The sequence below is a fragment of the Caloenas nicobarica genome, chromosome 14, assembly GCF_036013445.1.
Source record: "Caloenas nicobarica isolate bCalNic1 chromosome 14, bCalNic1.hap1, whole genome shotgun sequence".
Classification (NCBI taxonomy): Eukaryota; Metazoa; Chordata; class Aves; order Columbiformes; family Columbidae; genus Caloenas; species Caloenas nicobarica.
In genome coordinates this window covers 10,017,849-10,041,829 of record NC_088258.1, presented here as the reverse complement: position 1 = coordinate 10,041,829, position 23,981 = coordinate 10,017,849, and the positions used below count along the sequence as shown (strand labels likewise).

Sequence of the window (23,981 nt, the reverse complement as noted above, 5' to 3'; positions counted from 1 at the left end):
GACGTGTGCTCGGCTGAAAGTTTGCGGCTATTTCTGTCCCTGGTGTGGTCCCTGCCAGGTGACGAAGGTGGCCCTGTGATTCTGCCTGCGCCTTGTGGGGATCGCCACAGGTTCACGGGCAGTGTTGCCACCCACCTCCACAGCCGTTCAGGCCCACCAGGCTGAGGGTGACGTGTTTGTGTGGCATTTTGAGCTGGAAGGCTTGCAAGCATGTAGTGAAAGAATGAGAATTGAAATGGGAGGTTCAGCACTGACTGGAGCCAAAAATTCCTTTTTTTATAGCATTTAGGGTGAGATGTGAGATTTAACCTTTCAGTTCTGAGCATCACAGGCATTGCATGCTGGGGACTGAAGCTGCCACCCACCGATGTAGCTAGGGGATGACGCAGATCCCACGTGTAGCAGTCAAAAATAAAATTGTTTCATGGGCCTGGGGGGGGTTGCTTTATCAGTTTTCATCCACTGATCCCTTATTGACAACCCCCAGCAATTAGCTGTGCTGTCGCTAACTGCGTGCCACCTGCAGGAAAAAAGCAAACGGCACTCTGTTTCTTTTCCCCAACACATGGCAGCGGTCCATGATCCAGGTGGAGATGCTGAGATGGCTCCTAGGGGGCTGGCTATGAGCATCTCTCCCAGGGCGAGCCTGTCCTGGCCTTTGAAGTGACGCTGGGTCTGTTTTTAACACCGTTCTGAAATGCAGAACATCAAATTGCCTTCATTTCTTCACCCATGTCCCCTTTTCCTTTGGGGAAGGTGCTGTGAGAGCCAGTGCAGCTGAACACGTGCTACCTCCAGCTCTCACAGACCAGCTCAGCCCCAGTACAGCTCTTGTATCTTGGCAGACGGAGTTCCCACTCCTCTGTGGATTTTCTTTCCAAGTCTGAACCCTGTTGCCAGGCAGCTCTGAGATTTAGAACCTATAATTATGGATGCCAGATAAATACATTGCCATTAAGCTTTGCAAAGCTGTTGGACTGTCCTAAACCCTCTGTGTGAGAGAGGGTTTTTTTTTTGTCTGCTTCAATTCTGTTATCAATACTTTGTGTGCCCAGCTCCGGAGCAGGCTCCCGTTCGTGCAGCTGGTCAGCTGCTGTGATGAAAAGCCCTTTTGTTGCCAAGGTTTCCACGTTTGAGCAGCTCTGCCATGGTATCTTCTTGCTTCAGATGGTGGTGGTGTGGAACACTGCTCAGGTGACCTGTGGCGGAGAGGTGGCCATGCTGGCCAAAGCACACACAGATGTGGACATCCAGGCCTTGAAGATCGCTTTTTTTGATGATACCAGGTAGCATGCAAAGAAAATAAATCAAAAGCTTTGGTTCTGGCCCAGCTATGGGGGGAATGGTGGCACTGCAGCCATCTGGTTGCCATTGCTATTCTCGGTTCTTGCTGTGGGCTGGTGGCCCTTTGGGCACTGACCTTTCACCAGGGGCTTGGAGAGTCCTGCCCTGGTCCTCACACGGTGTCCCCCGGGACAGGATGGTGTCGTGCGGCCGAGACAACGTCAGGCTGTGGCGAGTGCGGAATGGAGTGCTGCGCTCATGTCCTCTCGATCTGGGCGAGTACCATTCCCTGGAGTTCAGCGACCTGGCCTTTGAGGAGGGACACGTGGCCGAGCGGGAGCCAGAGGACCGCACGCTGTAAGGGGCTGCTGGGCTCCACCGTCACCCGTCTGCAGCTCTTGGCTGCCTTTAGCATCTTCCTGCCCCCTCCTCTGTCCTCTGCAGGAGCATGGCATTTTGTTTGGGTTTTCCCTGCAAAATACAAGTGCCTTCTGGAGCTGGGAGGGCCTTTCTCCTCTGCACGCTTCGTTTCCCAAAAGAGGCTCAGCTGCTTGCAGAATAGCCCAAGAAATGGGTTTTTTCTCTTGCTGCATTGATGTTTTGTCATATTTAGTGAATGTCCCCAACCTGAGGCTTGTGGTTAGCTTCTGTTGGCAGTGGGAGGAGTATGGTACATATCCTCTTGTATAGAGACAGATACATGCTTTTTTTGTTGTTTTATTTTAATCACCAAAGCTAGACCTTTGTTGATCCCACATACTGTTCCATAAAGGCAGATCTGTCGGCTCTGCTGGCCTTGCCATCCCCCGGGCTGTGTCCTGTGGCAGAGAGAGGTTCCTTTCTGAAGTCTGTGCCGAGCTTTTAGCTCTTCTGCTAATTAATGTTTCAAAGGGGCAAGAAATAAAATAGGAAGCTCTGACTTGTAGATTTGTAGGGCAGCGCAGGGAAAGGTGCCCTTGGACACCTCATTGACCTGTTAGGTTACTATGAACCAGAATTGCTTCTCATCAGGCAAACAGTTTAACGGGTAAACCCAGCTGAGTTTTTCCTCACCACGCCGGCACGGTTACTCTTCACCCCGGGGTGCCAGCTCAGGGCTCCATCTGCTTCACAGCTTCGTCTGCAGCAGGAGCGGCCACGTCCTGGAGGTGGACTACAAGAACATCTGTGTGCGCAGCGCGCGGCGGCTCCTGCCCGCGCAGCCCCGGGGCTGCCCGCGGCAGGACCAGGCAGGCAGCGGCACAGGTAGGAGCATCTGCAGGCAGGGAGCACCTATGCCATCATCAGCGTCAGAAATTAATTCAGACAAATCTCCGGTAAAATAAACCAGCTATTTGCCTACTGCAAAGGGTTATTTGGGGCTGCTTAAATCTTTGCTAGCTATTTGCCTCTTAAGTACTGCAAATAGTCTTCCTTAGTACAGCAAAGTATCATTTTAAGAAAGAATTTTAGCTTTCTAAATGCTGATTGCACTTTCAGAGAAACACTGCTTTTAGAAACATGAAACAAGGTCTTCATTTGCTGATGGGAATCTTAATGTAGAGATGGAAAAAGCCGAACAGACCAATGAAAAAGATGAATTTGGAGATTTTTTCATTATTCAGCCTGCGCAGAGTGTTTGGGAAGTCTTTGCTGCTGAATGTTAAGTAGTACAGCTTTCAGCTCTTCCATTAATTTTAACAGCAGGAAGAATTCACTTTCAAGTTTGATTGCTCTGATATCTTAAAGCTTAGTGCATAGTTTGCTTTGGCAAATTGAGCTAATTAATCTAGGGCATGCCCCTTTGAGAGGTTTGTAACTCTGGTTCTCACTTCATGGGCAAGAAAATGCCCAAGAGGAGATTAAATGATGTCCTTGGGTGTCTTCCTGGCAGCAGTGCTGGCCAATGCCAGAGCTTTGACCAATAGATCAAAAAAACCTAAATAAAAAACTGCCAGTTTCTGTAGATCTGTGTTCTCTCTCCCATGTCACTACGCTGCAGAGAGGATTTGAGACACGGAAATGAAAGGGTTTTGTATCTCAGGCGGTTAATCTAAGACATCCCTTGCCACAAGATCCTGTTCAAGGCAAAAATACGGCAGGGTTTAACAAGTGGTAAGAATTTTCTGTGCCTTGCGAGAGTTGCACAATGATAAAGAGGGGTGCTGGAAAGGGACGGGAATTGAACATGTGTTGAGTTCTGAGACTTCAGCTGCTGGTGTGGGTGGACAACTGGACTTGGCTGTCTGGCTGGGCAACCCTCAGTTTGAGTTTTCTTGTTTCAAGTGTACAAGGTACTGTTGTTTTTTGGGTTTTCAGGCCCTGGGATTGCTATAAACAGTATCAGCCTCTCTTCAGCCTTCTGTGCCACGGGTTCAGAAGACGGCTACCTGCGGCTGTGGCCACTGGACTTCTCAGCCGTTGTCTTGGAGGCAGGTGAGTAGAGCTGGGACCGGTACTTCTGAGCTCTACATCTCCCTCAGCCGGCTGCTGGGAAGCCAGAGCTCTGCTGCCGTGTCTTCTCAAGCAGTTCTCATGAACGAGGGCATCCTTTGTGGCTGCCATCTCTACAGGTGGCTGGCTTGGAAGTCTTTTACTTCAACAACAATTATTCATGTTCATTCTTGTACCCTGTAGGAGAAAGGCAAGATCTTGGGGGTGAGAGCAGGTACTCGGTATTGATTTCTGTGCACTGATACCCATAGCTCTTCTGTCCATGAAAAATTAGTGGAGAAGTTGAGCAGTTCTCTCTTTTTGAAACAACTGCCAAAACAGCAGAGCCTGGGGACTTCTAGAAAGGGCAGAGACTCATTTGTCTTGCAAACTTGCAAACATTCAATCCTGAGGTCATGTGGGATGTTCATCACTTTCTTAAATGTGAATCTGGTTCAGTAGCTGTGCTCCTGCTGCTGCTGCACTTTTTCCAGGGGGATTTGCTGACTCCTGTGTCTTTCCCCAGAGCACGAGGCTCCGGTGAGTTCTGTCTGCATCAGCCGGGACAGCCGCAAAGTCTTGTGCACAACCGCTGCTGGGAATCTGGGATACCTGGATATCCAGTCCCGGGACTATAACACCCTCATGCGCTCTCACGAGGACTCTGTTTTGGCATTCTCGGTGGAGGGGATTTGGAATCAGATGGCAACGGTGTCTCAGGACAGCACCATCCGAGTCTGGGACCTCACCTCCATGCAGCAGGTGGGTGAGACGAGAGTCAGTAGGTGTCTCGCATTTATTAATAGTCTGTTTAGCCTCTGTTTAGTCTAGTTATCAAAGCTCCATGGTTTAATAGTCCTTAAATGTCCTTCCTGAAGCATGGGGGGTACCATGGGCAAAAAATCCTTCTGGAGTATGGAGTTTTAGCTTAGTACATAGTTTGGCCTGAGTTTCTGAATGTACTGTTAAACAAAAATATTTTCCTCCATCTTTTGAATATTGCTTTTTAACACTAAACGTAATACCCAAGGGCTTTATCGAAATGCCCAAAGATCTGGGACTTCACCGGGCTTTAGGTCCATCCAGGTAGGGTGAGACTTCTGCCATGGGACATGCTCACGGTGAAGGTCTGAGGCTGTTTTTGTGGTGGGTACGGCTGCCAGGTACAGCTTTACCCAGCTTTGGGCCTTCTGCGTGTCCCTCCCTGCAGCTGTACGACTTCACGGCTGCAGAGGAGATGCCGTGTGCCGTGGCCTTTCATCCCACCCAGCAGATCCTGGCATGTGGCTTTGACAGCGGGATGGTGCGGACCTTCAGCCTGGCCGACTCCGATCTGCTGGTGGAGCACAAGTGAGTGCTGGCAGTGGGAGCTGCACTGGGGCGCGTATGGGTCTAACCGCAGCTATAATTGTGGAGGTGGGAAAAGCGCTTTTTGTGCGCTCGACAATACTTCCATCCCAGCTAAGTGGTTTTCAGGTGGAGAGAGCTGCTGTGTCACAGCTCTGGGTGGTAAAATCCAACCTGCAATGTTTGTGAGGACTTTCTTCATGACTTCCTGGTGGACAGTTGGCCAACAGTGGGAAATGGCTTGTCTTAGAGAGCAGCTGAACAGGGAGCCCTTGTGAGCCTCGGCCTGGGAAGCTGAGGATGCTCCAAAGGGAGAGGGAGCACATCCCATGCAGGGACAGCTGGACTGCTGTGCCTGCTGCTTGGTTTCCCAAACAATAGAGTGTTGATTGTCCTGGGTTGTTGCAGGCCTGAGCACCATGGGGTCCTCTGCCTGTCTCTGATTTTGCTCCCCTGGGTTATTCATGTTGCTACTGTTTTCTGGGGTCTTGTTTGTTTGTTCTCCTCCAGTTTTTTGTGTTTTCTGCCTTCTTTCAGGCAGCACCGCACTGTGATAATTGGACTGACCTTCTCTCCAGATGGAAATTTCATGTTCAGCTCCTGTTTGCAGGGAACTCTGGCTCTTTACAATGGTATGGTGCAGAAGAGCCATGTCCTGAGAGTCCTGGGTAAGACTTTGGGGTTCTGGGTCACCTTTCTTCTTCTTCTGCTGGCATAGACATGTTAACACCAAAGCCAGACCAGACTCAGCCTACTCAGAGATATTTTCTGATGAACCTTCTCAGCTGTGTCATTTGTGTTTGTACTGTATGTGTGAGCAAACCTCTAGCAGCTGCCAGCCATTCCCTGCACGTTCAAATGCTCTCAGCTTGCTTGGTGTTTTGATTTCATGAATAGGCTGGAATCACAAAGACCTGCCCTGTCAGGTCTGGGTTCAACAGTGCATTGCTTAGAAGTAACACAAGGGTGGAGTCTTCTTACTTATTCATGCCCAAGCCCTGACTCTTTCCATTTTGTGTATGTGCGGTTTAAATTTGTTTAAACGGGATCCTTTTCCTGGTCCTGCTGGCAGCACAGCTGTGCAAAGAGCGATGCTGCTGAGTGGAGAAGGTGGAAAGCTGCAGGCAGGAGAAGCAGCGCGTGGGCAAGGCAGTTCAGAAACATTAATGTCATGTTGAATGCACACTTTTGAAGTGAGCTGTGGCAGCACAAGTGTGGGCAGGGAAAGGGGGCTCTGTTGTGCAATGTTGTACGAAGAGGAGGATCCTGCCCCAAGAAATGTGCAGTTGAAGTAGGTGGACAAGGAATAGGGACTCGGAGAGAACAGGGAATTTGTCCAAAATCCCCCAAGTTTGATGTCAGTGATGCAGCTGGATCATCACATTTTGACTTTACTCTGAACCTCTGTTTGCTGCCTGGCCACATTCCGGGGACAGAACAGTGGAATTTTGATATTGGAATAAATAGAGAATTGCTCTGATTTCTGTGGTTTTTAGACCTTTGGGTCTGTCTGCCCACCGGACTGACATCAGCACAGCGGAGTCTGGCACTGAGTTCACTCTGTGCAGGGTTCAGACACTGAGGCTGCAGCTGAGATCTCACATCCATAGCGCCTTGTCACGGCTTCTTGTAATGTTAAAAAATAAACACTAAAATCAATTTTATTCCCTTGTTCTGCTGTCCTTGAAAACACTGCACGTTCAGTCAGGTGACAAGCCGTGTATCTAGACCTTGTCTTTGAGGTGGTTCACTGCACACTTTGGGTGTTGCAGGTAAAATTTGTAGCATCTTCTACAACAGAGGTTGCTTGTTTCTCAAGGCAGAACATGAACCCAAGGCTGATTCAGAGGCAGGAGAAGCTGCAGCTATGGGTCAGCAGCACCATCACAGAGTGAGCTGGCTGCAGCCTGGGCTTTGCTTCTCTTTTCACTTTCTCTTTTACTGTGGCCCTCAGGCAATGTGGTGGCCCGGGATGCTGGGAGCAGTCCGGACGCTTTGGTGGTCAGCAGGGACAGCCGTCTCTTGGCCTTTGTGGGTCCCTCCAAGTACGTGGTGACCATGATGGAGGCCTGCTCACTAGATGAGGTACCCACTGGGCTCTCTGTATTCCTGGAGGAAGGTGGGGAGGGAGGGGAGCACGTGCCACAGGGGAAATTTCCATTGTCTGTGTCAGCTGAGATAGCTCAAGGGCCTTGGGCTCCAGCAGTGTTGGAGAGGGTCCTTCCCTGCACAGCAGACGCTTGTTCAGGATGCTTACAATGAGGTTTATTTTCCGTTCTGTGTGATAGAAACAACAGAAGTCAAGGTTTCTTCTTCTCTGGCTTCATTCCCCTCTAGAAAGATAATTCGGAGAAGTTTTGTGTAAACTGTCAGCTCCAATTCCTCTCTGTGAGCCGCTCTCCTGGGCAGCAGGGACATTGCCTGGAGCCTGCAGCCCCTCATTAGAAGGGACAGGAAGAGTCTGGGGGGCTCCGTAGCTTTGTGCTGGGAGAGCCACGAGAGCAATCCTGAGCCTTCTGCAGTATTTGCTCCAGGACGTTTGTTCAGTAGCTCTTTGTTTCACAGCTGCTGAGGGTGGACATCAGCGTCCTCGATTTGAACAGTACAGCCTTGGACTCTGCAGTGAGAGTCTACTTTGCTCCAGTGCCTCGAGGCGAGCTCCTGGTGTCCACTTCTTCCAATAAAATCCTTGTGCTTGATGTGAAAACGGGACGACTGGTGCGAGAGGTAGGACACCATGAAATGAATGCAGAGATCTTGTGCCATGTGGGGCCTGGGCACTTTGTGTAACTGTGGGAGACTAGATGAGAGAAGAGCTCATCCTGGAGCTGCCAGGCTTCCAAGAAACACTTGAGTACCAGGCATGTAGTTATCCTGATGTGGTCATGCTCAGGGTGAGCATGATCTTGCCCTTGTTTTCCATGCTGTCACACTCCTGTCCTCTTGCTGAAACACAAATAAGGATATGAACTAGCTCAGTTAATGCTGCTGGTGCCATTTCTTGTTCTCAGGTGTCTCCCGTGCACAAGCTTTCCTGTTCTTCCTTGGCGCTGAGTGAGGATGGCCGGTACCTGCTCACTGCTGGTGACAAAGTTATCAAAGTGTGGGACTATCAGATGGGCTTTGATATCAACTTCCAGGTACTGCCCACAGAGGGAGGGAAGGGGGTTGGATTTGTCCTGATCAAACACTTCTGTGTCCCTGGAGAAGAGAGCAGCAAATGCCCTCTGTGGGACCCGGCCCAGTGTCCCCAGTCCCAGTTTGCTCAGCAGCTGAGGAATGCAGCCCTGTTCCCACGCTGTAATAACGCCGTGCTCTGAGCACAGGCTGGGGCTGCCAGAGCACCAAGTGAGACCCTTTGCGAAGGACAGAGGTGGTGTTACCTCTGCCGGGGACAAAGCCACCTAGAGAAGAAAATGGCTCACCCGGGGTTTCAGAGGCCTTGGAGGGCTTCAGCTTCTGCTTGTTTCTGCAGATCAGCATGCTGAAGGTCAGTCCCAGGTTGATCAACCCTAGATCTGAGCATTGCAGGAGTGGTGCTGGCCTCTGAGGGGCTCTGCTGAGGAGTGCAGACACTGGCAGTGCAGGGCACGGGGTGCAGTAGCCACCATGCTGATAAGACAGGCATGGTGATGGAGAAGTTCAAGGTGTGTTCTCTCCCAGGTGTACATTGGCCACTCAGAGCCAGTGCGGCAGGTGGCCTTCACCCCAGACCAACGGCAGGTCATCAGCGTTGGAGATGCCATCTTCCTCTGGGATTTCCTGGCTCTGCCTGCCGAGAGGTCACCTCCAGGCAGGTGAGTGCTCCGTGTGGGGCAGCACCTTCCCCTCACCTTCCCTGCCCTGTCCCCTCTCGCTGTAATGCCCGTCTCTTGCGTTTCCAGGGTTCATTCCTGTGAGCCTGCTCTGCTGCCGGGAGCAGGTGAGTCGCCTCCTCCTGTGAGCTGTGCTGGCCAGCAGGTTGGCAGCTCTTCCACTGCTGCTCTTCATGGCAGAGCGTAGGGGTTGGGGGTTGTTGGTTCCTTCCCTCAGGGAGTCACATAGTGGGGGGGGCAACCAGCTAATTAGCCCCCAAGGACAGTCTCGAGTTAACTAGCATCTCTGAGCAGGACTCTGCCAAGGAGGGGATGTTCTGAGCGGAGCCGCTCTGGTTTTTCTGGTAGGTCTTTTAGCTTTGCCTTCTGTCTTTCCCTGCCTCCATCTCTTCTGTCTTTTCCCTGCCCTCACTGTCCCTCTCTCTATCTGTCCCTCCCTTTCTTGAAGGACAGAGAAGTGGCTTCTTCTCTGTAAGAGGAAGCTGAAGAAATGAGCCTGGAGGTGTCACCATCGATCAACCCAGGAGGATGAGAGGATTTAAGGGATGAGGGAAGTTACACAAACCCTTTTCTTTCCACAGAAGGAAGCTCTGAGAAGCTAAAGGACACATCTGAGACACCTCGGCAGACAGTGCCTCTTCCATTGTTGTCCTCACCACCGTGTTTGGATGTCAGCTCTGTCCACCAAGCAGGACGTCAAAGTAAGAGGAACTGCTTGCAGGAAAGGGGAAAATTAATCTTGTTTTACAAAAAACTCCTTGCCTAATTCAGCAGCATCCTTGGAGCTGTTACTGCCAGTGATCCTCTTCCCACAGACTGACACACCAGTCTGCATTTTCCTTCCCTAAAGCCAGCCAGAGGTGTTTGGGTTCAGCACTGCTTTATCCTCTGCTCTCCTCCATAGACTAAGCTGCTGGCACAGCTGCTCTGAGGGCTATAGCAACTACCTCACTGGACATACCCAGGAGGACATGTCTGCTTTGCCCTCCACCCTAACAGATGGGCTGTTACACAGAGCAGGAGAGTGACACTGCCAGAAACCGAAGGGTCGGTCACACATGAAGCAGTCCTGAAGGACATGGATGGCTCTGTCCTCCCACTAATTTTTCTCTTCAGGTATTTCCTCCGAGTCAGACAAAGAGGAGGAAGCAGGTCTGCGAGACAGCAGCAAGACGGTGGTAAACGGAGATGCAGGTGCCTCAGTCCTTGTGGTGGAGTCGGTCAGGAACGAGGAGCTTATTGTTGTGAGGCCCAGAGTGCGGCAGGAGAGCTCGAAGTCACCTGAGGAATCAGCAAACGGTAAATCAGGTGTATTCCCATCTTTTACAGAGGCTCCTTTGGGGCACGATGTGTGCAGGCCTGCACGGCAGCTTGGTCTATCCCTGAAAAATAAAGAGGGAGGTTGTAGCATGGAGAGTGTTGGCCTCTTCTCCCAGGTAGCAAGCGACAGGATGAGAGAAAATTACCTCAAATTACACCAGGGGAGTTTTAGATTGGATATTAGGAAAAATTTCTTCACAGAAAGGGTTGTCAGGTGTTGGAAGAGGCTGCCTGGGGGAGTGGTGGAGTCACCATCCCTGGGGGTGTTTAAAAGACATGTAGATGAGGTTCTTAGGGACATGGTTTAGTGCCAGTTTTAGGTTAATGGTCAGACTTGATGATCTTGAGGGTCTTTTCCAACCAAAATGATTCTATGATCATTATTCATATGATACAGATAGACCCAGATGTGCGCTGAGGTGTTCCTTGGGGCTCTTCCCTTGGTTGTGATTTACCACAAGAATCAGTACTGAGTGAAGCTCACGTTGGCCCCAGGACTGCTTGTTTTTTTCTGGCTCTTTCCCTGCTGCCATTTCTAGGCACACCAAAAGCCCCTCTTCAGCTTGGAGCCAATATCATCTCTAAGTGGCACATTCTATAAACCCAGCTGAAATTAAAGCTCCCAGTGTCTCTATTAATAGCTGCACAGCCTCAAAGCTGCAGCAGTTCATGGCGAGCTGCCAGAAACGGGCAGCTGCCAGCACTCAGCCCCAGGCAGGATGTGTTGGAAAGCTTGAACATAAAACGGCGCCTCCACCACTCTCGTTGAAAACCTCTTTCTCACTGTGTGGCTTATGCTTTTGCAGCGATGCCCAGGCCACATAGTGTGGATGCCCTCAGGCTGTTTGCAGTGTGGTGCGGCTGAGCAGGATGATGGGGGGAGATGAATGTTCCTCCTTTGCTCCTGGAAAGCTGGAGCTTTTCCTCTGGCTGGTCATGTAGGAGCATGTGTGATGCTGTAGTCTGATTTTTGCCTTGCGTGTGTGTGTATGCACATGCATGCACAGATATGAACGGAAGGTCAGCCCCAGCCCAGCTGCTGCTCCCAAACCACTCCCAGGAGCAGCATCCCATCCGTACCATTTTCTTCTTTGTGTGGCAGAACCCAGCAAGGAGACCAAAAGTCCCAAGTCCCAGTGCTCCGTCCGCCCTGATTCCTACCGGCATTTCACTCCTCGCTTTAAGGCATCGATGCTGCCCCAGGTGAGAATTGTGCCAGGGCTGGTTCTCTGGGCAGGTGGCAAACAGGCGTTTTGAGGTGGGGATCGGTGGATTTTCCATATGGTTTCCATTTTGTTATCTGTTTGAAAGCAATTTGTGAAATATACCCCTGGGCCTGATGTTAAATTAGAAACTTCTAACATTAGTTCCCCTTTCTCCTCTACATTCAGCTCTTTCCAGACCAGTAAAAAGTGAGTTGTGATCAACTCTTTCTGTTCAGTAAATCTGCATACATTTTTATTCAAAAGAAATGGAAATGGCATGTGCTATTGAAAGTGGAAGACGAGTGAGCAATGGAGTGATTCATCACGCACCCATATTTGCGAGCAGCTGTGTTGGCAGAGCAGGCTGGGGAAGGCAAGCCATGGAGTGTAGGGAAGATAGTCAAGGCACAGCTCTCGCTCTGTTAACAAACAGAGCAATAATAAAACAGAAACTTCACTCAACCTTTTCCTAAGCTCTGCTGTTCATGGTGCTGGAAGAAAAGCTATATTCAGCTTGCACCCTCAATTCTCTCCTCTGTCCCTCCACCTGGTAGTGATTTTTTTCTCCCCACGGTCTTCCTATTGAAATATCTGCATCTCCAAATCAGCAGAACCCATTGAACTCTTTCCCAGCAGAATGAGCAGCTGCTCATCCACTGGGCAGTTGCTGCCAGCCTGTTTTGTGCCCCAGCTGAAAGCATTTGTGCCTGGGTTTGTTGGTGCAGTTTCTCTTTCGTATGTGTAAGTGTGCACTTCAGTATTTGTCTGATGTGTTGAACTTGAGTTGTGCAAGTATTGGCTTGAATTTGCGTGTCACGTGTGAAGACGTGTGTGCTTGCACACATGCTTTTTCTTACGTGCGTGTCGAGTGTACCTGACTGGGCCATCCTTCTAGAGCTTATTTTAAGCCAGTGTCTATTTTTCTTGCAGAGTTTCTCGTCTCCTCCAGCTGGCAGTGAGGTCTTGAAGCTGAAAGCCGTGATCGGCTACAATGGGAATGGCCGAGGGAATATGGTGTGGAACCCGGACACAGGTACACTGGGAAGGCTCTGCAAGGGCGGGAGGTGTGAGGACTGAGCCAAGTTATGATCTTCTAGCTCTTGGGCTGGGATCTTTGCTTTAACACAGGGGTTCTTTGCGTTGGTAAAATCCACTAACCCTTCTTCTTTGCTATTGGCAAACGTTAGTTGATACAGGCAGACTCAGGCTTCAGTTGTTGAGTGGGCAGAGCAGAAGGGAAAGCTCTTGCACAGGCCATCTCACCTCCATTCTCCAGGCTGGAGTGATGCCCAACAGCTTTGCTTTGCTCAGGTTCAGGGAAGTGAGATTTTTATGCCACGCCCAACCTGACGGGAAGGATGCTGACAAGCTGTGTTGAAGACTAAGCTTTTACATATTGCTGAAAAAAAAAGAATTTTCCTGAATTGTGATGTAGGTTGTAGTGGGTGAAGCCTTTACATGAAAACATCCCATCTCCTCCTTCTCTGCTAGGCTTCTTCGCCTACACCTGTGGCTGCATAATCGTGGTTGAAGACCTGCACTCGGGATCACAGACTCACTGGCTCGGCCACGCAGAGGAGATCTCTACACTCGCCGTCAGCCACGATGCCTGGGTAGGAGAAGCTTCTGCTGCCCCAGGCTGGGTTTTGTCTGTGTCGCTTTGGGTGAAAGGAATGTCACAGGCTAAAATCCCATTTGTCCGTTCCTTCTTCTGCCTGTGGAGACCTGGGGTCATGGAAACACAGTCAATGGTTTTGGAGCCTGGCTGTCCGTTGTGCTGGCTCGGTGTGACAGTAAAGGCTGCTGCCTGAGTGATGCTACTGTTCCCTCCTGCTGTCAGCTGATAGTTGTTCTCACAGAATTTTCCTTTTGCCAGCCTAATTTGAGACTAATAGTTGCTAAGACTAATTAATTAAGTGTTCTCTAATTACTTACCAAGGTCTCAGTGACAACATATTGTTCTGTTAGGTTCTTGCCTCTGCCTCAGGAAAGAGGAACGAAGACTCCCACTGTCAGATCTGTATCTGGAACATCCAGAATGGGGTTTGCACAGCAAATCTCTTCCATCACAAGACACAAGTACAAGCCATGGCATTCTCTCGGGATGACAGATTCCTTGTTACCCTAGGTGAGTACACTTGTAACACCAGGTGTGCATGCAGGAGTACACCCTGGAATAGACAACTCACAGGAGGAAGGTGCTCTAAGCATGCAATACCTGCAAGAGACGTGCCAGGCTTGTGGATATGAAGCTGTTGCTTGGTAGCCTCAGGATGATGGATAATGCAGCAGGTAAAACTGCAAGTGATCTTGGGTCCTCCTGGCAGTGACCATCTGCAGAGGTACTCTTTGCATCTGAGCGTGCTTCCAGGGCACTACCAGCAGTATTCTGAGGGGAAGCACACGCCCTGTCTGTCTCAGCCACAGGTATGAATGCTGGGCTCCCCCAGCTCCCTTTCAGCAATTTCTCAGTACCTCAGCTAGCTCATTTTTCTTGAAGTTACAGCTTTCTTCTCCTGGCTCACTAGTGCTTGCTAAGCCTGTGTAAATAGTTTGCAGTTACTATATATAGTATCCAAAGGGAAAAGCCTTCTTCTAGAGTTCTTATTGCTGCTTAGGTGGAATTGCATAGAAGTAGCCAGGCTTCAAACTGTGAGCCTGCTGCCAGGCAGCGATGCCAGCACAAGACGGACGCTTAAGCTGTGTGTTTTGTTTAGGCAGGGGACATTTAAAGGACAAATATGCAATTAGTAAGTTGTTGTTTTGCATGAGAGAGGACCTGTGGAGCAGGCAATACGCTCTCTGTGGGCTGGTGAGTCTGCCCTTGGAAAAAAAGCAAGCTTTGCTGGAGAGGAAGAGAGCTTTGTCCTCTCCTTGGACAGCATGGGAGGGGAGCTCTCCTCCCACAGCTCTGGTCTGGACTGCAGAGAAGATAAAAGCTGAATGTCTCCACTGAGCATGTGGAGCCTGGGAAAGGCAGCAGGAGGGCACTGTCCTCTGGAGCTGTCTAGGAGCTGGGCTTGTTTTACTGTCACTGAGGCCAGTGCCTTCTGCTGCTACCCAGATACAGTATCTTCCATTAAGATCAAGTCCCATCTCAGCTTTGACCTCAGCAAAGGTGACGTCCTTTCCTTATTTCAAGACTGTTGTTCACCCTGGGTGCACAGTATCACTGGAGGACTGGTGTGTGGCATACACTGAGGTGTGCAGTAGCTCCTAAGGATGTAGAAACAGCAGAAAACCTGCTCTGCCTGCTGAAATCCCTACCACATCATCCACTGGCTGCTCCAAATGCTGGCTGCAGACCACATCACAGGGCTGGATTTGCTACAGCCACCAGCACAAAGCATTGGGCTGGTTACATCTGTCCTCAGCTTGGCTGAGGGCCCATCATGTTGTGCAGCTTTTGCTGAGCACACAAGGAGCCATGTCCAGGCCTGGGACAGTGCTCACAGTGGTTGTCTCTGAACAACTGGACAAGGGAGCAACACGGTTGATACGTGTGTGCAGCATGTGTGCTTGCGAGCATCCTGAAGAAGCACTGAGGCTGCTGACTTCCCTCCTACTATCTTTCCTATTCTACCTAGGGGACTACAGTGATCAAACCATTGCTCTGTGGAACACCTACACTTACGAACTCATGTCGTCGACTTGTATCTCAGAGCCAGTCCACGATGTGGCTTTTAGTCCTTTTTCTCACAGAGAGCTGGCCTGTGCGGGGAAGGGAGCCATCATGTTTTGGCTCTTGGAGCAGCAGGGAGCTGATGTCAACCTCAGGGTAAACCTCAGTTTTACCTTCTTTTAAAATTTATGTTCAGCATCTCTGACTTTTTTTCCAAGCCCCTGGTGAGTGCGATGGAGGCTCTACCTCCACAAGTCTGTGAGAGCTGATGATTTCTCTTAGTGAGGTCATGTTGGCTGGCTGTGAGTGGCTTTCAGTTGTATTTGAGGCATTAACTGCATGAACTGAGGGTAGGATGAGGGGTTGGGGTTTTTTTGACGTAGATAAGCACCATGTTCTCTCTGACGTTTCTGTTTCATGTGCTCGGCAGGTTCATCAGGCCCCGTCCCCGGCTGTGCTAGGGCCAGTGGAGCTGACCTCTCTCTGTTACGGTGCCGACGCTCTGCTTTATAGTGGGACCAACTCAGGCCAGATCTGCGTGTGGGACACCGAGACTAATCGCTGCTTCATGACATGGGAGGCTGACGAGGGCGAGATCGGTGGGTGCAAATGCCCTAGGTATCTGTCAGGGCTGTACCAAATTCCATGGGAACTCATTAGGGAAGAAAAGCAATGAGCCTACAGGCTTCCAGATTTCAGCTGTGCTCAGAAAACCAGTTTGTCGTGTCGGATGCAAGATGCATGGGGTGGCAATGGATCTGTGACATGGGTTTCCTCATCAAAGCTTTGGGGTTCACCTCTAGTCTGTAAAAACACTTGGGTATTGGGCTGTAAAAGACCCCTACTGCCCTGCCCAAATGAATCGGTAGCCTGGCTGTCCAGAGCACACCTTGGGTGATGCCTGGGAGTGGTGGGTGTTCACGGGTGCCCTTTGTTCCCAGGTGTGCTGCTGTGTCGGCACAACAGGCTGGTGAGCGGCAGCAACACAAAGCGTATCCGCCTGTGGGAAGTGACTGCTGTGCAGGAGCTGAGGCTGAAAGGTCCCGACGCCAGGTAGGAGGTTGTGACCCCAGCATCTCCGCTGCACTCACGCCCCTCTCAAGAACACTCTGTGCTCTTGAGATGCCTCTAAGATGCTTTTCCCCTCATCTGGCAGCTCCCAGGACCTGAGAGGTGGATTTTCACAGACAGACATCAGCTCTGCCTGCAACCACACAGCTCCTGTTGCTCTTCATCCTTAGCTTTTCCTCTCCATCCCATGACTACCGATTCTTTCTGACTGGATCTTTTAACTGAGTTTTTGCCACAGGTAGCTGAACACTCTTAATGCTGGAAATGGATGGATGCCTGAAGTTTGTATCAGTGATTTGTAGAAACTCCTTTAAGAGAATTAGTGAAAATACATTGCCTTTCTTTCTTCTCTCACGCTATTGCATCCCATTTTCTTTCTTTCTTATAAAGTATAGTTGCAGTGTAAATGCAACGGTGAGTCACTGTTCAGTTTACAGGAGCCTCTCATTGAACCGTTTAGCTGCAAGTACCTGACTGGGCTCATTAGAAAATTGCATTTAAAGGAGGCAAAAGTGGCTGTTCTCAGTTGAGCCAATCCTTCTGGCATCCTCCTTTCCTCTAGATCTAGCTCCGTCCTGCTACAACATGAGATCACCCTCGACGGGACGATAGTCAGTGCAGCCTTTGATGACTCTCTAGAAATGGGAATTGTGGGCACCACGGCAGGAACGCTGTGGTACATCAACTGGACGGAGAACACGAGCATCCGACTGATCAGCGGCCACAAGAACAAGGTCAGAGGGGCTGGGCTGGGGTGGTTTGTCCTGCAGAGCAGCGAGCGCTGTGTGTGCTGTCTGTGCCCCAGGACACATGTGCAGGCTGCAGAAGTGTTCCCTGCTCTGGCCATGGGAGAGCTCAGGGAGCTGCAGGGATCACTAGTGCTGATGGGACAACATGGAGGAGTCTAGAGAGAAATGGACACGCTGGGGAGTCCAGCATCAAAAAGTCTGAGCTCACCTGCTCGAGCCTTAGGTGTGTAACCGCCTCAGTCCCGGAGCAGCTTTGGGCCTTTCTGTTAGAGTAGAAGAAAGTCGTTTGTAGTCACTAAAGCTTAAATCCTGACTGCTGTGACATCTACCTGCCTTCAGTTTGCTAGCTGGACATCCATACGGGAGAATGTTTTCTTTGCCTACAATACATAAAACAACAACAACGACACCACCAACACAACCACACAAACAAAAAACCCAACAAACAAACAAAAAAACAGATGAAGAATGACTGTTCTGAATTTTGCTGTTGCTTTTGGGGTATTTCTATGCTACAGAAAACAGATTTCAAATGGTTGAAGAGAAGGTATTTTACTTACAACTACGTTGTGTAGTGCCTGGTCCTAGCTTTTGGGTTAGCTTTACTGCTTTCTATTACAAGCCTAGTTGTCAGCCCAATATTTGAGGACAAAACCAAAGCACCCCACCTTCCTTTACATCCTTTTACAGATTTTGGCTGGCGTATGTCATGAGAGAGGTCCTGGGAAATGAGAGGGCAGAGGAGCTGATGTGCTCTAGGCTGTAGCATTTGTTCCCCTGTTCCCTATCTCTGTTCTCACTGCAGGTGACCGAAGTGTGCTTCAGTCCTGACGAGACTCAGTGCGTAACATGTGGGGAAGACGGCAGCGTGAGGATTTGGTCTCTGGGCAGTATGGAGCTGGTGGTGCAGTTCCAGGTGCTCAACCAGGTAATTGTATTATATCAATCTCTTCCTCGTGGTAGAGCCCACAGTCCACTGCTTGGGTTTGCAAGGACTGTTGTGTCTTCGTGGAACATAGAATCATAGAATAGATTGCATTGGAAGGGACCTTCAAAGGTCATCCAGTCCACCCCCTGCCATGAGCAGGGACATCTTCACCAGCTCAGGTTGCTCAGAGCCCCGTCCAGCCTGGCCTGCGATGTCTCCAGGAATGGGGCATCCACCACCTCTCTGGGCAACCTGGGCCAGTTTCACCACCCTCATTGTGAAAAATTTCTTCCTCGTGTCTAACCTGAATCTCCTCTCTTTTAATTTAAAACCATCACCCCTTGTCCTATCACAACAGGCTCTGCTAAGAAGTCTGTCCCCATCTTTCTTACAGGCCCCTTTTAAGTAGTGAAAGGCCACAGTAAGGTCTCCCTGGAGCCTTCTCTTCTCCAGGCTGAACAACCCCAACTCTCAGCCTGTCCTCACAGCAGAGCTGTTCCATCCCTCTGATCATTTTTATGGCCTTCTCTGGACCCACCCCAACAGGTCCAGGTCCTTCCTGTACTGAAATTCCAGCAGAATAAAGCTGGAGAAATACTTGCATGTGGAGATTTTGGTGCTTTTGCTGCCTTCTGTGTGTCATTTGGTCTCTGCCCTGGTTGCTTTGCAGAGCTGCCAGTGCTTGGCCTGGGAGCCTCATCCCATCGTTGCGTGTGGAGCTGAGAGCCAGCACGTGGTGGCAGGTTACAGTGATGGCACCATCCGCGTGTTCAACATTTCCAGGACAGAGATGGAGCTGAAGATGCAACCCCATGCCACTGCACTTACGGCGATTGCCTACTCCATGGACGGTGAGGCTGCCTCGGGGAGTGTGGCTTGGTTGTGCCTGGGCTACCCTGACCTCCAGCTGCTGCGCACTGGTGACCTGCCCAGACTCCTGAGGCCACAGAGAGCTGGAGAACTTCTATCAATGAGCTTTAGTGATTCCGCCAGCTGAATGTGTGGTAAATGGGCTATAGGAGGTATATTGACAGTGGTATAGGAAAGGGGTTTGGGCACCAGAAACATTCCTTTGTGTCCTCCTGCTTATAATCTGCAGTGGCTCTTCAGTGTGTTAAGGAAGTTCCTTTTCCCCAGGCTCTCCATAGCAGACACCCAGGCATGGATTCCAGAAATTCTTCTAAAATAATTTATTCACAAGGTACAATGTAGAGCAGCTCGAGCTGGTGCCTCCTGAAGAGGGACCCTCAGCATAAAAAAAACTTGGACAATTACACCCCCACAATCCAAGCCCCCACCCTCCATGTGTCATTCCAGGCCAATGGCAAAATTAGAGCACGGGGTCTCCCTGTTCTTCATGGGAGCTCTTCATTTTCATCAGGCGCACCATCAGTTAAAGTTCTGACCTTCAGTTGCTATTTTGCACCCACAGCTGGAGAAAATAAGTTCTTGGTAATAGCCAAAACATTATTCTGTTAGACAGCATTCTGTTCCTTTACTTATCTACAAGGACGCAGCTCCCCTTATCTTCCAGCTTGAAGACTCGGAGGCCTTTTTTAGTTAATGAAGCAGCAAGTTCAAAGGTTCACAGCTTGTAGAAGTTATGCTAAGCAAACTTACTTATGCTAAGTGAATTCTACAGAAGCAGTTTCTAAACACGTTCTAGAAGAAGAAGTATACCCAATAATTCAATAAACTAAGGCAGGCTGTTGAGTATTTTAGTGGGTGTCTCCAAGATGTCTTATCTTACCCAGCCCTTGACTCAGACGTTCCCAGTCTTTCCCGGTATTTTGGGACACTGGTATCCCACGATCTTAGACTCTTCTCTTATGGGCTGCTTCTTCTTCTACAAGAAATGTCCCATTCTCTTCTCTCTGCTGCCCACAGGAGAAATGGTCTTATCGGGGGGCAAGGATGGGCTCGTGGCTGTCAGCAGCCCTCACACCGGAATGACTCTCCATGTCCTCGCTGACCACAAAGGCTCCCCCATCACCGTCCTCCAGTGCACCGGGAAGCAGGTGAGACCTCACCCCCTGCCCCAGCACTGAGCAGGAGCAAATTCCCCATGTGTCACCCCACAGCTGTGGGAAGCAGCAGCAGCGCAGCCAGGTTGGTCCTTTGTTGTCCCTCACCTTTCCTCTTTGCATCCCCATCCCCTCCAATATCTTCTGCTCAGTTTTTCTAGGGATATAGTCAGTGGAGTAAAGCTGCAGGCATTGCAGGTGCCATCCTGAGTGAGGCTGTGCCTTGGCAGCTGTTGTAGACGCACACTGCACGCAGATGTGATGTGCGCCTGTGCCACAGGCTCTCAGGGAGCAGCAGCCCTTGAGAGCAGACTGGGCTGTGAGGTCTCAGCCCCTGTACCCCAAGAAAGGACTCAGCATGCTTTCCCCACTTCACTCCTTGGCACCCTGCCCTCCTGTGCATAGCTGGCTCTGTATGATCCCTCTGTGGAGCCAGGAAGACTTGACTGTGCAGCAGTGTGATGGTTTTAGCATCTCCTTTGCCCTTCTCTTCATGGAGAGTCTTTTTCCTTTGCACAGTGGAAATGAGAATAATTTTGCCTAAGTTTTCAGGCTTTAAAATCATCCATGCTGCAAGGCTGTGTTCCCTGATAATTATAGATTTAGGAGATCCCCTGTTTTAGGTGAAGGATGTTGTTAGGGGACACATGGGATCTGCAAGCTCCCCATTAGGAGGTGTGCAGATCCAGTGGGTATCCCAGGGAAGAGATCTGTGTTGATCAGGCCAGGTGCTTACTGCTCCTCCAGCATGTTCTGCTGGGATTTTCAGAGTGTGCTGCTGGTTCCAGTACCACGGCTTCCTTGTCCTATTATTTAAGTACTGCCCAAATAGACGTTAATCCTGGTGTTGATCCCCTATGGCATAAGGCCTGTGTTCCCACGAGCTCCTGCCCCATGCTAGCTCTAGTAGCAGCTTTCTCTAAAGCTTGTGTACTGCCAGAATCACAGCATTGCTTTTGTCTTCCGTAGTACCATGATTTTGGAGTGGAAGGAAGTGAGCTCTGGCTGGCCACCAGCTTGGACCGGCGGGTCAGCATCTGGGCCTCCGACTGGCTGAAGAACAAGTGCGAGCTCCTCGACTGGCTCAGCTTCCCGGCTCCTGCTGGCCCCGAGGTGAGCGTGGCCCCTGCCTGCCCCTGCCTGCTCGTGACGTGGGTCTCAGCAGCAGCCAAGCTGGAGGAGGGATGATGCCTCAAGGCTCGAGCAGGATGGGGCCAAAGAGAGTGTTCTGCTGCTTGTAGAGTATCTTGTTAATTTACCTTCTTGCGTGTCAGAAGGCAGTGGGAATTGTAGCAGCGCCTAACTGCTGGGAAGCACTGACTTTGTAAGCATCAGGAGTCAAAACTGCATCTGCAAAGAGCTGACACCCCTGTGCTATGCAAAACTGAGCACAGGCAGAAGTGAGCACAGCATGCAGAAAAGACCTAATTATTAGCATGCTGCTAACATTCACATTCCCAAAGAGCATGAATATTCAGAGCCAGGAGCCTGGTGACGGGTTCATAGAGTGAAGTACTCCAGCCCTGTGTGTCTGCGATGCTTTGCAGAACACTTTGGCTCCAACTCAGGTGTGGGATTTGGGCAGAGGACACCTGCTAGAAAGGGAGGACGGTCTGTATTGGGCAGTGCATGTGACACTGGCATGCAGAAGGGAGCTGGGTCTTTTTGGGGGCAAGTGGTGGTGCCTCAGCCTCCCACCCTCAGGGTCAAGCACCATCTGGGCCCATACAGTAGTTGGATTCTGTCAACATTTCTTCTGTTTGTTTCCAAAACAATAGATTTCTTCTCCATGAAGGAAACTCACTACAATTCTCTCCACAGTGAACTGGAGAAGTACTAAAGATCTGTTTTCTGGGCCCTATTTTCCTGTGTTAAACCAATCCATAACCCAGTGCCACCTTCAGGCCCATGTAGCAATAATGCTGTCATGAAAGTTCAACCTGTTGGACCCTTGTGTGTCCCACTCCTTTGACAATAAACAATTTCTTTCAGGTTTCTGTGGCAGTGTGTGGTTGCTTCTTGCTTTGCCATGAGCACATCTGAGATGGCAATGCAAGAGGGAGAAAACAGCCTCCACCATACTAATTTCCTGCTGCTTGGACACCCACAGCCCAAGGGCTGGTGTCTCTCTGTGCTCTCCTGTTGTTCCCCACCATGGTGTGTTGGGCTGGAGAAGCTAACCTCAACTTTGTTGCCTTTGGTTTCCCTCACCAGGGTCTCAGCAGCCTGCCACCCAGCTTGGCCGCCTTCTGCCCTTGGGAACCTGGTACCCTGGTCTATGTTGGCTTTGGGATGCAGAAGGAAGCCTTGTTTTACAGTCTGCGCAAGAAACAGGTACCCTAGCCCTGTCAGGGTGGCATGGGCGCTCGTCTGCTGCTGCAGGGCCATGGCCACATTTAACAAGGCGCAGTGTGGGGGAGGCAGCACTGCCCTGCATGTAAAGCCAAGTCTGAAGGTGTGGGGTGGGCTCAGGCAAGCAGCTGCTTAGGGCAACAGCTTTTCAGCTCGGAAACTCCTGAGCCTGGCCCAGGTGAGCGGCAGGGCCCTGCCCCTGCCTTGGGCTGCATCTGGGCAGGCTGCCAGTCCCTGCTGCTGCCCTGCTGTCTTTCCATGACGGGAAGGGAAGGTGTTTGCTTTCAGGAGCAGTAAGTCATTGAACCGAGTCTCCTCTGGCAAGTTGATGCCTTTGGCAGGTTTCCAATCTGAGAGGTGCTGTGCATCTGTCAGCCTCCCCTTTGAGAGAAGCCCTTTACCCTCCTAACGACTGTCACTGCAGCAGCTCTGGTCTCCTGCCTGCTCATTTCTGAGGTGTTGGTGTGTTTCTCTTGCTGGAGCACAGGTTGTTGAGAAGATCTCCCTGCCATACTTTGCCACATCGCTCAGCCTGTCTCCTGCAGCATGCTTCATGGCTGTCGGCTTTGGCGGTGAGTACTGGAGGATGCTGTGGGCTCTGCTGCCCACCTTGCCTTTGGTGGGGAGGGATCTGTCCTTCTTCCTCTGAGGTGGGGGAAACTAAGTGTCTCTTTTCCTTTAAATGAGAGAAATGTGTACAGACACCAGCCCGGGTTCTCAGACCCTGGGTGCTGCAGTCTTGGGACTGTGGGTAGCTGCCTGGGTGCTGGGCAGGGTCTGTGTCAGGCAAGGAGAAAGCTTTGGAAGACACAGGTCAGAAATGATGCATGAGCTCAGTCCTGTTCATCAATGAGCAGGATTTGTCACTCGAATGACTGCTTGGAATTACGGCTGTCTCCATCTCTGCTTATGAGCAAACAGCTCTGTGGCTGTGTGAGCAGGCAGAAGGGACCTTCCCCCAACACAGGGACAATCAGCACTGTTCTCCTGTCAAGGGCACCTTGTTCCTGGAACTGTTTGTACCTGCCTGGGGAGGCAGCACTTACATCCATCCAGCTCTGACAGCAGGGTGAGCTCCACACCTGCCCCAGAGCCATGGGGCAGCTGCTGAGCCCAGGGCCAGGTGCTTTGGGGGATGTGAGACAGCAGAGCTTCCCTAATGCCTGCTGCCACATCCCTTCCTGCAGTGTGATGGTCTAACATGCCATGCTCTCTCCCCATTACCAACCATTAATTGCTGTCCCCTGTTACTCAGCTCATTGACATGCAGCTCAGCAGGGGGATAAGGCCCTGGGGGAGGTGACTGGGAAGCGTGCTCCTGGCGGGGACAAAACTCATGGTGGCAGAGCCTCCTTTCTCCAGCACTGAGCCCCCTCCTTTCCCCACAGAACGGCTCCTGAGGCTGCTGCGGTGCCCCGCCAGCGATGTGCAGGACTACGCCGGCCACGATGACACTGTCCACCTCTGCTGCTTTGCCTCCTCGGGCCGCCGCCTCCTCACGGCCTCCCACAGTGCTGTCCTCCTCTGGGAGCTCACAGGCAGCTGAGCACGGAGGCCCCTGGTCCATCTGCACTGCTCAGCAGGGACAGCAGGCCTGATGGGGCCCTGCACCAGGCCCTGGCTTCCCCAGCCAGGCACCAGCTCCTGGGCCAGGCCCCGGCTTAGGCCTCAACCAGGCCCCAGCCACAACCTCCCCTCTACCAGCGGGCTGCTGTGGCCGGGCGCGCCGTGGGGCCCGCAGGCCAGGCCAGGGCGGTTGCGGGATGTGTTTTACGGCCCCGTTTGCTGTTTGGTTTTGTTAATAAAACATCGAAAGGTGAAGCCGGGTCGTCTCCGAGTGCTCGGCGCCGCC

The 23,981-nt window shown here is 51.0% G+C and overlaps 1 protein-coding gene across 2 annotated transcripts in view; it reads left to right on the top strand.

Moving 5' to 3' along the window:
• WDR90 (WD repeat domain 90) overlaps window positions 1-23,902 on the top strand; it is a 31,423-nt gene extending 7,521 nt beyond the window's left edge. Inside the window, exons 15-43 of one of the 2 annotated variants that reach the window (XM_065645168.1) lie at window positions 1,168-1,286; window positions 1,480-1,641; window positions 2,399-2,529; window positions 3,583-3,699; window positions 4,223-4,458; window positions 4,907-5,046; window positions 5,581-5,711; window positions 6,998-7,128; window positions 7,609-7,770; window positions 8,055-8,183; window positions 8,707-8,840; window positions 8,928-8,965; window positions 9,440-9,559; window positions 9,975-10,157; window positions 11,281-11,381; window positions 12,314-12,416; window positions 12,875-12,996; window positions 13,352-13,511; window positions 14,971-15,161; window positions 15,436-15,604; window positions 15,947-16,058; window positions 16,639-16,810; window positions 17,631-17,753; window positions 18,424-18,604; window positions 19,641-19,771; window positions 20,747-20,890; window positions 21,992-22,111; window positions 22,617-22,701; window positions 23,518-23,902. In XM_065645168.1, the coding sequence (XP_065501240.1) occupies window positions 1,168-1,286; window positions 1,480-1,641; window positions 2,399-2,529; window positions 3,583-3,699; window positions 4,223-4,458; window positions 4,907-5,046; window positions 5,581-5,711; window positions 6,998-7,128; window positions 7,609-7,770; window positions 8,055-8,183; window positions 8,707-8,840; window positions 8,928-8,965; window positions 9,440-9,559; window positions 9,975-10,157; window positions 11,281-11,381; window positions 12,314-12,416; window positions 12,875-12,996; window positions 13,352-13,511; window positions 14,971-15,161; window positions 15,436-15,604; window positions 15,947-16,058; window positions 16,639-16,810; window positions 17,631-17,753; window positions 18,424-18,604; window positions 19,641-19,771; window positions 20,747-20,890; window positions 21,992-22,111; window positions 22,617-22,701; window positions 23,518-23,675 (4,005 nt within the window). In that variant the 3' untranslated portion in view covers window positions 23,676-23,902. Of the gene's footprint in view, window positions 1-1,167; window positions 1,287-1,479; window positions 1,642-2,398; window positions 2,530-3,582; window positions 3,700-4,222; window positions 4,459-4,906; window positions 5,047-5,580; window positions 5,712-6,997; window positions 7,129-7,608; window positions 7,771-8,054; window positions 8,184-8,706; window positions 8,841-8,927; window positions 8,966-9,439; window positions 9,560-9,974; window positions 10,158-11,280; window positions 11,382-12,313; window positions 12,417-12,874; window positions 12,997-13,351; window positions 13,512-14,970; window positions 15,162-15,435; window positions 15,605-15,946; window positions 16,059-16,638; window positions 16,811-17,630; window positions 17,754-18,423; window positions 18,758-19,640; window positions 19,772-20,746; window positions 20,891-21,991; window positions 22,112-22,616; window positions 22,702-23,517 lie in introns of those variants that run through there. The other variant, XM_065645169.1, reaches the window with a different exon arrangement.
• The last annotated feature ends 79 nt before the right edge of the window (window positions 23,903-23,981 follow it).